The sequence below is a fragment of the Stereum hirsutum genome (assembly GCF_000264905.1).
Source record: "Stereum hirsutum FP-91666 SS1 unplaced genomic scaffold STEHIscaffold_20, whole genome shotgun sequence".
Lineage (NCBI taxonomy): Eukaryota > Fungi > Basidiomycota > Agaricomycetes > Russulales > Stereaceae > Stereum > Stereum hirsutum.
Window position 1 is genome coordinate 78,583 of NW_006763150.1, and position 15,198 is coordinate 93,780.

Here is a 15,198-nt window from a genome sequence, read left to right on the forward strand (position 1 = left end):
GTCAATGTGGATGGTAAGTCACTGCGACTCTGAGGGCAGTGCTTCCGCGACAACAGAATTCATAATAACACAGGTAAAATAAACAGCGACAACAAAGCGAGGGAAGAAAGAGAGGAAACGGAAACATAAGATCATTCATTCAATGACACCTAGATGATCCTCCTTGATGGTCCCGATAGCGAACTGTGTAGCCGCGGTTCAGTCATGTTCTGCTCTGTGGCGCTACGCGAAGGGAAGACTCACGATTTCGGTGGCGTCAACACGGGTGCCGACGATTTTTAGGCGCACTTTTGTGTTTTTCTCGATGATCTACGTGATACGGAGGGATGTGGCGTTAAAAGGGCGTGTTGGGCGGAGGAAGAAAGAGGAGGGCTGACCTGTTCCTCGGAGGCGAATGATGGTGGATTTGATGTTGGGTCGAATTTCATGTCGGGGTGGATGAGCTGGAGAGCGAAGGTTCGATGTGTGAGGATATAGGCTTTCTATGAAAGGGTGCAAAGCTTACTTGATGTGAAACGAAGACGGTCAAAGGTCCAACGTCCGCGAAGAAACCCATCTTCAAATCACGAGCACCACCACCGACCCTCGGTCAATCCACCATCCTCACCACCTATAACAACAACAAAAACACAAGCCGCGCACCTTGTTCACGTTATTGACCACTCCATCCACGACCTCCCCCTTGAACGGCTTGAACACGATCGCCCGGTACCTTGTCACGAACTCAGCCTGCCCACTCCCTCCGAGCACCATTCCCTTCCCGATATCCAATATCGACACGACGGCGATAATGTAACCAAATTGACCTGAACATGTTCCTTCTACGTCTGAGTAGAGTTTTGATTCAAGGAATTGGAGCATGCGGGGGCCGAAGTAGGAGGGGTGGAGGAGGATGGTGTGCGTGAGTTCTTTCTGGAGGGAGTGCTGGTCAGTTGTGTTGGACAGGATAGAGCAGACAGGAACATAATTACGATGAAGAACATGACGGTGAGTTTTAGACCAGTATATTCGTGGGATTTCGTACAGGTTCGGGAGGGTAACTGAGTTTTCCGAATGAATGTGGCGAGAAACAAGAGCGCTCGACGCGACGCGAACCGTTGAGCCAGCCCGGCAAATTCCGCGCATGGGACGCCACAAGTCGGGCGAGTATATTCGACTCTCCAAGCCTCCATCATCATCCCAATGATCACCGTTCAGCACTGTCGGTCCCCACGCCTGATAAGCCCACCGCTGAAATAACGATCATGAATCCACATCGTCTTGGGTGCTCTTATACACTGCTATTGCTTTCTTGCCGTCTTAGCTCAGGATGAACTCGATGGACTGCTTCCGACGAACAAAGCCTATCGCTACTTGCAGCTTTCCATCCTCGTCTTTTAGCTCGATTGTCTGTTCTGTACCTTCTATCTATGTGCTGTGTTTGTGGACCAACAATTTACAAAACGTACTCGAACATATCAAGTATTGTCTGACTTCAAGAAATACGACGGTGAAATGAGGAATGCGACTTCTGATTCTTACCGGCAGCGTTGTGCTACGTGTTTGACCAGGATCTCGTGCAGGAAGTCTCGCTCGATTTGTTCGAGCTAAGCGACTTGCAGTTTGCTACATGACTCTTCGTACCGTTCCAATCTCGTCGTGCTTCTAGTGTTTCTCGGAGTGTACGTGCTCGAAGATCACGCCGATGCGCTTCTGGTGTGCGGAGGATAATGGAACCTGAGAGAAATGGAATGGCTCCGAACGGGAGAATAGAGATTGTCAGAGGCTCAAAGTCGCTGGGTCGGACTCGAAGAACACGCGGGTTTGAGTTGTCTACATTTTGTATCGCCCTTACACAAACTAGCGGTTGTAATCTCTCACTCTTCCGAATACACGCGAGAATTGTGCGCCTACTGTCAGCACAAACGCTTTTGGACCGAAGACTGCCTCCGAATATGTTACAAAGTTCCCGATTCACGGAGACTGTACGTTGAACTTGGGCCACATCCGAATCGCGGCGCCACACGAACTCTAAGTTATTAAGTACTTGCGTACCGACGCGGAAAAAGCGTCGAGTCCAGAGCTTGTTCCTCCTCTCACAACAAATCGTCTCGTCTTTGTCTCTATACCCAAAGGAAGATCATTACTACTCTAGGAAATAATTGCTAGGAGGTCCAACTCTTTTCCGAGAAACGACCCAGACGTTGGCATGCGGTCTTATGGTGCGTGGATCGATGGTACGGAGGCACGACGTCCGTTGCCAACTCACGCAAGGATCACGCATGGTACAGGTACAGACACAGTGAACACCGAACGGAAGGGCCGTTTGTTGCCCCGTGTTCCTGAATACACAGAGAAATACCGACAGATGGATGGATAAGAGAACAAGAGTCCGAAGTGCCAGTGGATACGGTAGAAAAGATGAAGAAATCAGATCGGTGCGTTTACTTTACCGCTCTCGACGCCGTTTCACCCAGGATGGAGTACGAGTTGTGTACGTATGGACCTACAATGAGAATGGGAGAACGCGAGAATGGATGGAGGTGATAAGACATGGAGCGAGTTGGCAGGTGCGTGTGTTCAACCCCCGCTTCAGACACTCGTTGCTTACCATCAGAACGTCAGAATAATACAGGAGGTACAGAATCAAATCACAAAGTGACGATCTCACATATGCAGTGAAGAAAAACAGAGCCGGGCCCAACGGGTACGCGTCCCTCAAGTTGGCCGAAATTCAGTATAGACAAGGGCCTGCTTCTCCATGCCCCGGCGGACGAAGGAGGACACCGGATAAAATGAGGCCAGGAAAAGAAACAGGTGAGTCGAGCTCCGAAACAATAAATAGTCCATAATTCCCTTCCTCTAACGTGAAATATACCGCCAAACCCGCCCCCCCCCCCTACTCGGAACTATCTCCCAACCCCTTCACTTCGAACTCCCCTTCGAATCCTCCCTTTCGAATCCCTCACACTCCGTTCAGTCTAGTGACCTCTCTCCTGCATCCTCTATGCCTCCTCACCCTCCCCAGAATTTTCACTCAGCCCCAGGATCGGTACTCCCTCTCAGAGCACGTCACCCTTCATGGTGGCCGAGCGAAACTGGTTAGCTCGCTGCAGCTGACGGCGCATTGCCGTCAGTCTGAGCTGCTATACCTATCGTTTGGTATTACCTTGAAGGATTCGGGCTCTGGTTGGTGATCCGCCGTAGCGGCCACGTCCCCTTTAGCCGTCACCCCCCGTGGTGTGTTGGACCTCCTCCTCTTCTTCTCCGGTCCCTTGCTCTCGTCCCTCCCCTCGTCCTCGCTCCGCGCCCTCCTCTTACCCGTCATAGCAGACTGCAACGGTTCTTTTTTGACGTCGATTGCCCGTTGAGGTGCGATTTGGGCGTTGTAACCACTCAAATCCCATCCGTCGCACTTTTTGTTGTACGTCCTTCTTTTTCCCCCCTGAACACTGGTCTCGGGCGGTAGCTCGATAGGCGTCTGGTCGGGCATCGAGTGTGCGATAAATCCCCCTTCTTTCTTCGCCTGCTCTGTGTGAAGACTGAAGTGAGGGGCCTGTTTCTGTTGCCAGAACTCTGATAGGCCTTCTAATGAAGCGGGTGGAGAGTCTGTCGCGGGGCGGCTATGAGGTTCCTCCCTTGGTGCCTCCGGGACCCGCTGTCGAATGGGGTGACCTCGAGAGTCGTCATCGCGGAGGGTTAAATGAGGGGACGGTGCCCGCGTCTCGGTCGAGGCTGGGGCGTCGTGAACGACAGGCTGGTGCGGGGTGACGGGCACGGGGGCATCTGTATGTTGAGGCGTGCTGTTGGCCGCGACCTGCGAGTGGAGTGCGGTAGCAGGCTGGCTAAGAGCCACGTACCTAATCCCATCTTGCGCCTCCACGGCCTGCGTCTCAACGTGGCCAGTTTCCTCGGAGGACCCCTCGCTGAGTGCGCGGTCTATCTCATCCGCCAACTCGGGCGTGACGACAATGTCACAGCCCGGGTTCTCGAGCCAGTTGCATAGTCTGTCTAAGTCGATATCGTCGTGGAAGTCGGCGCTCGACGTCGTGGTGGGGGTTTCCAGCTGGCATGGGATGGGGCTATTGACGAGATCATCGTCGCGAGCAATAGCCGGCGGGCTAGGAACTAAGTGCGAGGGTTGAGAGCTCGCTGCGATCTCGTGGTGTTCTGGGACGGCGCTAGGAAGGTGATATGCGTTCGTCGCGGTCATTTGTTGGTGGGGTAGGATGGTCTGTGGTATACGAGGTGCAAATCCCATGTTCATGGAGATGGGATTGACGAACGGAGCTGCGAGGGTGGTTGGGTTAGGGGAGAGACCGTTCGTGTTTTCTCTCCTGCACAGAGATACCTGTGCGATAAATGATTACGTCGTCAGCCAGGGAGTGTAGAAGAACAGAGAAGCGAGAGAGAAAGAAAGGCGTACCCCGACTTGTGTGGCAAAAGTCTTCGCCAAAATAGCCGTAGTGCTTTCTGCACGGGCGAACGCACGATGATGGTGGTGTGTTCCGTATGAAGAGTTTGCCGCCGTGTTGACCTGCTGTATCTGTTCATCAGTTTCTGACCCATGTTTCATTGTAGGACGGACAGACGAACCTGGGCCACACCCGGTGTCGATGCCACACCATCGCCATTATAGAGTCCCGATGACTTGGTGCTCTCCTTGAGGTTCGTATTAAACTGAGAGGGATGGAAGAAGTCACGATCGATGGACAAAACAAAGATGGAAGGAGAATATAATGGCAATGGTCTGTGCTCACCTCTTGAGGATGACTTGCCCCGCGCTGCGAACGCGTCGCGCGTGTCGCGCTAACCTGGACATCTGAAGGTTGGAATCATTCAGTGGGGCGATCAACACGATCTCGGCGCAAAGAGCGATGCTGAAGAAGAGGACGAACATTGAGCTGATGTCGACCGATGGCCCATGGGGGCGACGGTGTCACTTGCCACCCTTTGTGTCTTTAGGGCTCCTTGCTCGTGAGCGCTCTGACGTTGGGCGCGGATGGTCATCGAATGGTAAGAAGTTTGGAAGCTCATGTTTTCGATTGTCTGATTTGTTGTGATCGCTTTGCGAAGCGGTTGGTGGTGGTGGATTGCAAGAGGATGCTGTTGAGGGAGAAGGACAGGATGCGCGTCGCGCGACATGATATGCAGCCAACACGATCTCGTGACTCATTCGACGTCCGCTCCCGGCTTCACCCCGTACATTGTCTCCCATTTTGCCCAGCGCGCGGTCCTTTTGCTCTCCTTTTATGGCCTCTAGTTTTGTTTTCCGTACTCGTGAGTCTCGGACGTCTCTTAAATAAAATAAAACGTTCTTTTTGAGGAACGAAAATAGCGATGTTTTTGACACTCCTGGACGACATCATGGCCAAAAGGGAAGCCAATGACCCTTTGGACTCGAGTAACGATAATGGCGAGTTCTCTCTCTCTTGCCACTCTGCTCATGCCACTTGATACAGGTCTTTTCACTTGCAGAACCCTGATGCCGTTCAAACTGTAGGGCCTTCAGACTGTAGTCTAGTGTCGGAACGACAACAACGGTAGATACGAGCTTCTACTTGCGAGTCAGCGAGCCAGCTATGTATCCTATAGAGTCAACTCCAGCAGTGAAAGCAGCGAGCATCAAGGGTTAATAAATCGCCTTCATTCGACAGTAGCAAGGAGGATGCGATAGGTCGACATGTCTAGACGAAGTACCCCAAGGCGACCGGTCGTGAGCAAGGCTTCGAGCCATTCCCAGAAGCAGTCTCCAGTAATTTATCAAGCACAAATCCATGTCTAGTAGGGGATCCGGACAAACCGTGAGCATTGCTACGACAGGACCATATAGCTCCATTGAGCCAGAACAAAATGGCTTCCCATCTTAACCTGTCCTACGTAGATCATGCTCATCAATATCTCAACATTATTGTTCAAGCTAAGAGACCTAGAGTAAGCTACACCCCGTCATCTTTGTCGTTGGATGTGGTCGTAACTCTGGGGTTTCTCGGGGCGAACGAGCTATTTCTCTCCTTACTTCGTCACCCATCGAGAAACATATAAAAACTGAAGATTTTCGCCTTAGATACACCGTGAACAAGGACCCCTCCACCCTGCCTCGAACGTTTCGGCCGCTTGCCGTCTCATTACCTTAGAGCAGCTCCTTCTACAGCCTATTCGCTCTCATCGTGTCCATTCAGCTGGGCTCCTTGATATTCAACAGCTCGCAGGCTATAGCATCCCGACATAAAAGCTACGACGATAATTCCGACCCTGGTGGGCGTTGTGGGTCGTATGACTGGCCAGGCTCTCGTGAAGGCTTGCAATTGGAAGAACTTCTCGAGCTAAGGGATACCAAAGACTCCTTGTTTGAGATACTTACACTGTTATCATGAACTAGAACTTCCACCCTCTGTGAGTCAACCTCTCTTAGTCTCGTAGCGTTCCACCGCTCCATACTCTCACCCTCGTGCTCCGCGAATTTCCAGTGGTGATTAATGTCGCTGAACATACTTCCCCAGCATCATCAAGTAAACTTTATTACCATCTGAACGGCGCAGACCACGTTAATCTCTACCACGAAAATAAGGTCGATCTGTCCCTATCGCGTCTGTCCGATTCTGCAGCCTGGGATCGGCCACTGGCTCCCTGTTCTCATGCCTTCCGAGTCCGTGGCATGGATGGCGTTACAGGAAGTCTATGTCGCCTCCTCTTTTCCCACGGATATTTCTCCTTTCTGCAGAAGTCTGATCACCAGAGAACCTCTTCAATCATAACCACCATCTATTCTGATCATGCGTCGAATCCGATTCACCATGGCGCTCCATGGCCCCCTTGTTATCTGTCGAGTTAAGCAGCTCTCTTGCCTGGTGCCAAAGCTGTAGACGATGGGATCTGGGAGAGGTATGATGGTTTTGAAGAGGAGGATATAGAGATCGTGAGATGCTCAAAGTCGCTGGGTTGTACTCGAAGAACGCGCGGGTCGAGTCCGAGTCGTCTGTATTTTTGTATCGCTCTTCCACAAGCTGCTGGTTGAAATCACTCACTACTTTGAATAAACATGAATTTTGTACACCTACCATGATTACAAAATGATTCAGGGATGAATCAGGCCTACGAAAATGTTACAGAGTCCCCGATTCACGGAGACTGTGTGCCGAACGTGGGCCACATCTGAACCGCGGCGCCACACGAACTCACACGAACTCTATCAGTTGGGTACCGACCGACGCGGAAAAAGCGTCGCTTGTTTTTGCTCTCTCAGCAATTTGTCTCGGTCTTTGTCTCTATGGCCAAAAGAAGATTATTTCTACTCTAGGAAATAATTGGTAGAAGGCCCGACTGTGTCCCGAGAAACGTTCTGGCGGATGCCCATTGCTGGCACATGCGGTCTTATGGTGCGTGGATCGATGATTCGAGGGCACGACGTCCGTTGCCAACTCACGCATGGTGCAGGTACAGACACAGCGGACGGAAGGGCCGTTTATGGTTCCGTGTCGCTGAAGACAGAGAAAAAATACCGCCAGATGGATAGATAACAACACAAGAGTCCGAGGTGCCAGTGGAGACGGTAGAAAAGATCAATAAATGAGAGCGGTGCGTTTTGTTCACCGTTCTCGACGCTGTTTCACCCAGGATGGAGTACGAGTTGTGTAGGTATGGACCCACAAGAGAACAGAAGACCGCGAACATAGAGGGTAAGACATGGAGCGAGACGGGAGGTGCGTGTGTTCAACCCCCACATGAGACACTCGTTGCTAACCATCGGAACGCCAGGCTAATACAGGAGGTACATAATCAAATTACAAAGTGACGATCTCGCCTATACATTGAAGAAAAAGAGACAGCGCAGGGCCTAACGGGTACGCGACCCTCAAGTTGGCTGAAATACATGATGGCGTTCAGTCTAGACAGGGGCCTGCTTCTCCATGCCCCGGCGGACGAAGGAAGACACAAGATAAAATGAAGCCAGAAAAATAAAAAGGTGAGTGGAACTCCGAGACAATAAATAGTCCAGAGTCCCCCTCCTACGTGAAGCAAACCGCCAAACCCATCCCCCTACTCGCAACCACCCCCAACCCTTACACTTCGAACTCCCCTTCTTATCGCCCACCCTCCCCGCTCGCTCTACTCGTCCTTTCCTGCGCTCTCTACCTCTTCCCACCCTCCCCGGAATCTTCACCCGGCCCCAGGATCGGTACTCCCCCTCGGAGCACGTCACCCTTCACGGTGGCCGTGTGAAACTGGTTAGCTAGCTTCAGCTGACGGCCCATCGCCGTCAGTTTGAGCTGCTATACCTTTCGTATGGTGCATCTTGAGGGTTCAGGCTCTGGTTGGTGCCCGCCGTAGCGGCCATGTCCCCTTCAGCCGTCACCCCGCGTGGTGTGTTGGACCTCCTCCTCTTCTTCTCCGGTCCCTTGCTCTCGTCCCTCCCCTCGTCCTCGCTCCGCGCCCTCCTCTTACCCGTCATAGCAGTCGGCATCGGTGCTTCTTTGACGTCGATTGCCCGTTGAGGCGCGATTTGGGCGTTATATCCGCTCAAATCCCATCCTTCGCACTTCTTGTTGTACAGCCTTGGTTTTTTCCCCGGAAGACTGGTGTCGGGCGGTGGCTCGATAGGCGTCTGGTCGGGCATCGAGCATGGGATAAAGCCCCCTTCTTTCTTCACGCGCTCTGTGTGAAGACTAAAGTGGCGGGCTTGTCTCTGTTCCCAGAATTCTGATGGGCCTTCTGGTGACGCGGGCGGAGAATCTGTCGCGGGATGGCTAGGGGGTTCCTCCCTCGGTGACTCTAGGATCTGCTGTGGAATCGGGTGACCTCGAGAGTCGTCGTCGCGAAGGTTTGGATGATGGGACAGACCTCCCGTCTGGATCGTGGTCGGGGCTTCGTTAACGTCAGGGCTGGACGGGACAGATGGCGTAGCGGTATCTGTATGTTGAGGTGTGCTGTTGGCCGCGACCTGTGAGTAGAGTGCGGTAGCAGGCTGGCTAAGAGGCACGTACCTAATCTCATCTTGCGCCTCCGCGGCCTGCGTCTCGACGTGGCCCGTTGGCTCGGAAGGCCCTTCGCTGAGTACGCGCTCTATTTCCTCCTCCATTTCGGGTGTGACAATGAAGTCTGGGTCCATGAGGAAGCTGCATGACTCGTCTACGTCGACATTGTCGTGGGATTCGGTGCTCGAGGTTGTCGTGGGGGATCCCACCTCGCGTGAGACGGGACTATCGACGAGCACGCCGTCGCGGGCGATCGCCGACAGGGTGGGAACGAAACGCGACGGATGAATGTTCGACGCGATCCCGTCGTGTTCTGGGTCGGCGTTACGAAGGTGGGATGCGCTCGTCGCGGCCGTTCGCTGATGGGGCAAGATGGTTTGTGGGATACGAGGTGCAAATCCCACGTTCATGAAGACGGGATTAACGCACGGCGCTGCGAGGCTGGTTGGGTTAGGCAGGAAACCGTTGGTGCTTTGTCCGCCGGGTCTCGATACCTGCGCGACAAATGACTACAACGTCAGTCACTTAAGACGCAGGGCAGTGTAGAAGAACAAAGAAAGAGTGAAAGAGAAAGAGGGGCGTACCTCGACTTGTGTGGCAAAAGTCCTCGCCAGAACACTTGTAGTGCTTTCTGCGCGGGCGAACGCGCGATGACCATGGTGCGTTCCGTTTGAAGAGCTTGCTGCCATATTGACCTGCTGTATCTGCTCATCAGTTTCTCTGGCATATGTTTTATTCTAGAACGGAAGGACGGACCTGGGCCACAATCGGTTTCGACGCCACATCCTCGCTATTATACAGCCCCGATGACTCGTTGCTCTTCTTGGGGTTCACCTTCGACTGAGAGGGATGCAAGACGTCACGATCGATAGAAACGACAAAGACGGAAGGAGGATATAAGAAAAATGGTATGTACTCACCATTTGGGGACGACTTGCCCCGCGCTGCGAACGCGTCGCGCGTGTCGCGCTAGCCTGGACATCTGAAGTTTGGAATTATTTTGTGGGATGATCAGCACGAGCTCGACCCAAACAGCAACGCTGAAGAAGAGGACGAACATTGAGCTGATGTCGACCGATGGCCCATTGGGGCGACGGTGTCACTTGCCACCCTTTGTGTCTTTAGGGCTCCTTGCCCGTGGGCGGTCTGACGTTGGGCGCGGATGGTCATCGAATGGTAAGAAGTTTGGAAGTTCATGTTTTCTATTGTCTGATTTGTTGTGATTGCTTTGCGAAGCGATTGGTGGTGGTGGAGGATGGGAGGAGGATGCTGTTGAGGGAGAAGGAGAGGATGCGCGTCGCGCGACATGATATGCAGCCAACACAGTCTCGTGACCAATTGGACGTCCGCCCCCGGCTTCACCCCGTACATTGTCTCCCATTTTGCCCAGCCTCTCCGGTCCTTTTGCTCTCCCTTTTTGGCCTCTGGTTTTTTATCGTACTTGTGAGTCTCATACATTTATTGTAGAAAATAAATACTGTTATCCTTCTTTTTGGGACACGAAAATCGCGACGTTTTTGTGACACCGTGCTTGTGCCTCCTGGACGACATTATGGCCAGGCCTGAACAAAAGGGAAGCAAACGGATCTGTGGACTCGACTCACGACAATGGCGAGTTTTCTTTCTTGGACCACCCTCTACTCATGCCACTCGATACAGGTCTTTGTGTCGTCACATCAACATCGAGCCACTTCAAGTTGCTGGTCAGAGTTCGAAGCAGGACTGTGAACCTGAGAATTACAGAGGTACGGTGAGTGATCTTCGTGTATTTTCCGCTGTTCTTCTCCGGGCTGTCGAATTCTTACGCTGCACAGTGCCACATTTTGGTGGAGCAATTGGGAATCTTCGACAGAGTATCCCGAGAGGAGACGGAGAATATCTAGGTAGAGTTGGAGGCTCCATATATTCTGGCCAGGCTCGAAAATTATGCGCCAATTGATGTGTCTGGCATAGTGAGTGTTGAGAGACTGGCGAGCATGAGCTAGAAGGAATTGATATGGGGAACATCTCTGGGCCCATGGTCCTGTCGTAAGACTGTTCAAGGTTGGTCCGAGTCCTTTACCCACTCTGGCCTTGTGTGCGGTATACTGCTGGAGACAGCTTCTGGGAACGAGTTCGTGACCCTGTCAGGATATGGATTCGGGCTCGTTGTCTCGTCCGTAGAAGCTCGGAGTGACCGATATTGTCGTTTCGATTACTGTCTCCATGACCTCCATTCGAAGCGCATCGTTTTTCTGCTGGTTGCGCCATTGCTTCCGTCCATCTACAATGTCTTTTATCGCGACTACCTGAGCTCAGACAATCCTTCTCGGACAATCAAGAAGGCAGCTGATGTCGAGTTCGTCTATGGGATATACTCGTGGTTTCCATCAGTCTGTAGTCAACAATTATTGCGCAGATTTTATCACATGCCGGAATCGTCATTTCTTCTGAAATGTGCTATAAATCAAGCCTCTTTGTTGGTCCTTGACCTCGTCCCCACTTGTCCCAATCTATCATATGCTCTGGTACATTGGCCAAGGTAAATCGTCCTTGGGTACTCTTGCGCATTGCTGTCACTTTTCTTGCTATTTTGGCTCAGGATGATTACTGGACTTGATGATCAACCGACGAACAGTACGAAGTCTACTATCATTTGGAGCTTTTTATCCTCGCCTTCCAGCTTCTTCCACAGCATTGTTTGCTCTCAATCTGTCCAGTCGGCTGCTCTAATCAATCCCCAACCCATATTCGAATATATCACTGTCTGACTTCAAGAACTACGACGGCGAAAGGAAGAACACGATTTATGGGTCCTACAGATGGCGTTCTGTGACGCGCTGGTACAAGAATTCCGTGATGATAAGTTTGGTAAAACTGCTCGAGCTGAGGGACCTGCAGCACCCTACTAGGGGTTAAGTTGTTTGCATTTTTTTATCGCTCTTAGACGAACTGTTGATTACCGTTGCTCATTACTTTGAATATATGAATATTGTGCGCATATAATGGTAACAAAATGATCCTGGTTCGAAGAACGCCGACGAAAATGATACATAAGTAGTTCCACGGAAACTGTAGGTTGAACTTGGGCCACATCCGAGTCGCGGCGCCACACGAACTCTATTAGTCCTGTACCGACCGACGCGGGAAAACGTCCAGTCCCGAACTTGTTCCCCCTCTTTCTGTCCGAGTAATTCGTCTAGGTCTTTGTCTCTGTGTCCAAAGAAAGATTATTTCTACTCTAGGAGACAATTGGTAGAAGGCCCGACTGTTTCCCGAGAAACAAACCAGGCGGAGTCTCATGCTGGCATGTGGTCTCATGCTGGCATGTGGTCTCATGGTACGTGGATCGATGATTCGAGGGCACGACGTCCCTTGCCCACTCACGCATGGTGCAGGTATAGACACAGCGGACGGATGGTCCGTTTGTTGTTCCGTGTCGCTGAAGACAGAAAAAAAATACCGCCAGATGGATAGATAAGAACACAAGAGTCCGAGGTGCCAGTGGATACGGTAGAAAAGATGAAGAAACGAGATCGGTGGGTTTTGTTTACCGCTCTCGACGCCGTTTCACCTTGTACGGAGTACAAATGGTGTAAGTATGGGCATACAATAATGATGGGAGAGCGCGGATATTGAAGGAGGCGGTAGGACATGGAGTGAGACGGGAGGTGCGTGTGTTCAATCCTCGCCTGAGACATTCGTTGTTAACTATCGGAACGTCAGACTAATACAGGAGGTACAGAATCAAATTACAAAGTGACGATCCCGGATATACAGCGAGAAAACAACAGAATGGGGCCTAACGGATACGCGCTCCTCAAGTTGGCCGAAAGACTTCATGACGTTCAACCCGAACGAGAGCCTGCGTTTAACCCGAACGAGAGCCTGCGTTTTACCACGGCGGACGCAGGAATTGGTGTGAAATGAGACCGAGGAAATAAAAGGTGAGTGGCACTTAGAAACAATAAATAGCTCAGAATCCCTCTCCTTTAACGTGAAGCAAACCGCTAAACCTATCTACTCGGAACCATCCCCTCCTCCTACACTTTGAACTTCCCTTCTTATCACCCCTCGCTCCCCGTTCGCTCTAGTCGCCATCTCTCCTGCATCCTCTACACCTCCCCACCCTCCCTAGAATTTTCACCCGGCCCCAGGATCGGTACTCCCCCTCGGAGCACGTCACCCTTCACGGTGGCCGTGTGAAATTGGTTAGCTCGCTTCAGCTGACGGCGCATCACCGTCAATCTGAGCTGCTAGACCTCTCATATGGTATTACCTTGAAGGATTCGGGCTCTGGTTGGTGATTCGCCGTAGCGGCCACGTCCCCTTCAGCCGTCACCCCTCGTGGTGTGTCGGACTTCCTCTTCTTTGTCACCGGTCCGACGCTATCGCCCCTCCCCTCGTCCTCCTCGCTCCGCACCCTCCTCTTGCCCCCGCTAGCACTCGTCAATGGCAGGCGTCTGACGTCGATCGCCCGTTGAGGTGCAATTTGGGCGTTATATCCGCTCAAATCCCATCCTGGGCTCTGCTTGTTGTACTTCCCTCGCGGCCCTCGTTTTTTCTTCGTCTGCGTGACCTTTTTTGTGTCAGGGTCCGGCGGTTCATGGGTTGACTGAGGAGATGGACCCTCGGTCTGGATCGAGGCCGGGGCGTCGTGAACAACAAAGTGAGACGGGATGAACGGCGTGGCTGTATCTGTGCATTCAGGCGTGCTGTTGACCGCGGCTTGTGAGTGGAGCACGGCAGCAGGCTGGCTAGCAGGCACGTACCCAACCGTGTCTTGAGGCTCCGCGGCCTGCGTCTCGACGTGGCCAGTTTCCTCGGAGGGCCCCTCGTCGAGTGCGCGGCCTATCTGCTCCTCCAGCTCGGGTGTGACGACGAGGTCTGGGCTCAATAGGAAGCTGCATAGTTGGTCTAAGTCGATATCGTCGTGGGTTTCGACGCTCGAAGTCAATGTGGGGGTTCTTGGTTGGTGTGAGACGGGGTCATCGACGAGTACACCGTCACGAGCAACAGCTGATAGGCTAGCACCGAAGCGCGAGTGCTGAGTGTTTGATGCGATCCCGTTGTATTCCGGGACGGCGTCAGGAAGGTAATATATGTTCGTCTCGGCCGTTCGTTGATGGGGCAGGATGGCTTGTGGAAGACGAGGTGTAAAGCCCACATTCATGGAGACGGGGTTGACGAACGGAGCTGCGATGCTGACTGGGTTAGGAGAGAAACTGCTCGTGTTGTCTCTTCTGGACGGAGATACCTGCACGAGAAATGTTTACATCGTCAGTCGCCTATGACGCAAACATGAAGCAGAGAGAGCGAGAAAGAGAGTCGTACCTCGACTTGTGTGGCAAAAGTCTTTGCCAGAAGAGTCGTGGTGCTTTCTGCGCGGGAGAACGCACGATGACCATGGTGCGTTCCATGCGAAGAGCTTGCTGCCATGTCGACCTGATGTATCTGCTCATCAGTTTCTCTGACCCATGTTTTATTGTAGAACGGACAGACAGACCTGGGCCACACCCGGTGTCGACGCCACACCATCGCTAATATAGAGTCCCGATGACTCAGTGTTCTCCTTGGGGTTCGCCTTGGAATGAAAGGGATGAAAGAATTCATGATCAATGGACACAACAAAGATGGAAGAAGGACATAACAAAAAGGGTGTGTACTCACTTGTTGGGGTCGCGTTAACCCGCGCTGCGAGCGTGTCGCGTTGAATCGTACATCTGAAGGTTAGAATTACTCAGTGGGACGATCAACACGATCTCGGCGCAAAGAGCGATGCTGAAGAAGAGGACGAACTTTGGGCGGATGTGGGCCGATGGCCGATAAGGGCGACGATCTCACTTGTTGCCCTTTGTGTTTGCGCGGCTGTTTGCCCGTGGACGCTCTGACGTTGGGCGCGGATGGTCAACGAATGGTAAGAAGTTTGGAAGTTCATGTTTTCGATTGTTTGATTTGTTGTGATCGTTTTGCGAAGCGGTTGGTGGTGGTGGATTGCAAGAGGATGCTGTTGAGGGAGAAGGAGAGGATGCGCGTCGCGCGACATGATATGCAGCCAACACGGTCTCGTGACCAATTGGACGTCCGCCCCCGGCTTCACCCCGTACATTGTCTCCAATTTTGCCCAGCCTCCGCGGTCCTTTTGCTCTCCTTTTATGGACTCTAGTTTTTTATCGTACTTGTGAGTCTCAACGTCTATTGTAGAAAATAAAAACTCTTCTTCTTCTTTCTGGGAAACGAGAATTGCGACGTTTCTGTGACACCG

The 15,198-nt window shown here is 52.3% G+C and overlaps 2 protein-coding genes across 2 annotated transcripts; both read right to left on the minus strand.

The window, feature by feature from the left end:
* Positions 1-40: 40 nt before the first annotated feature.
* STEHIDRAFT_105350 (uncharacterized protein) lies at positions 41-1,022 on the minus strand. Its single transcript, XM_007310364.1, has 6 exons — positions 972-1,022; positions 643-912; positions 506-556; positions 378-443; positions 244-309; positions 41-183 (listed from the first exon to the last, which is right to left on the minus strand). Exons 1-6 carry the CDS (start codon positions 981-983, stop codon positions 136-138), a joined length of 513 nt encoding a protein of 170 aa, XP_007310426.1. The 5' UTR covers positions 984-1,022; the 3' UTR covers positions 41-135.
* Positions 1,023-11,876: 10,854 nt separating this feature from the next.
* Positions 11,877-14,372, minus strand: STEHIDRAFT_115757 (uncharacterized protein; the record flags this gene model as incomplete). Its single annotated transcript, XM_007310365.1, has 5 exons — positions 11,877-11,908; positions 12,073-12,146; positions 12,712-12,821; positions 13,357-14,190; positions 14,268-14,372. 5 exons carry the CDS (start codon positions 14,370-14,372, stop codon positions 11,877-11,879), a joined length of 1,155 nt encoding a protein of 384 aa, XP_007310427.1.
* Positions 14,373-15,198: the final 826 nt, after the last annotated feature.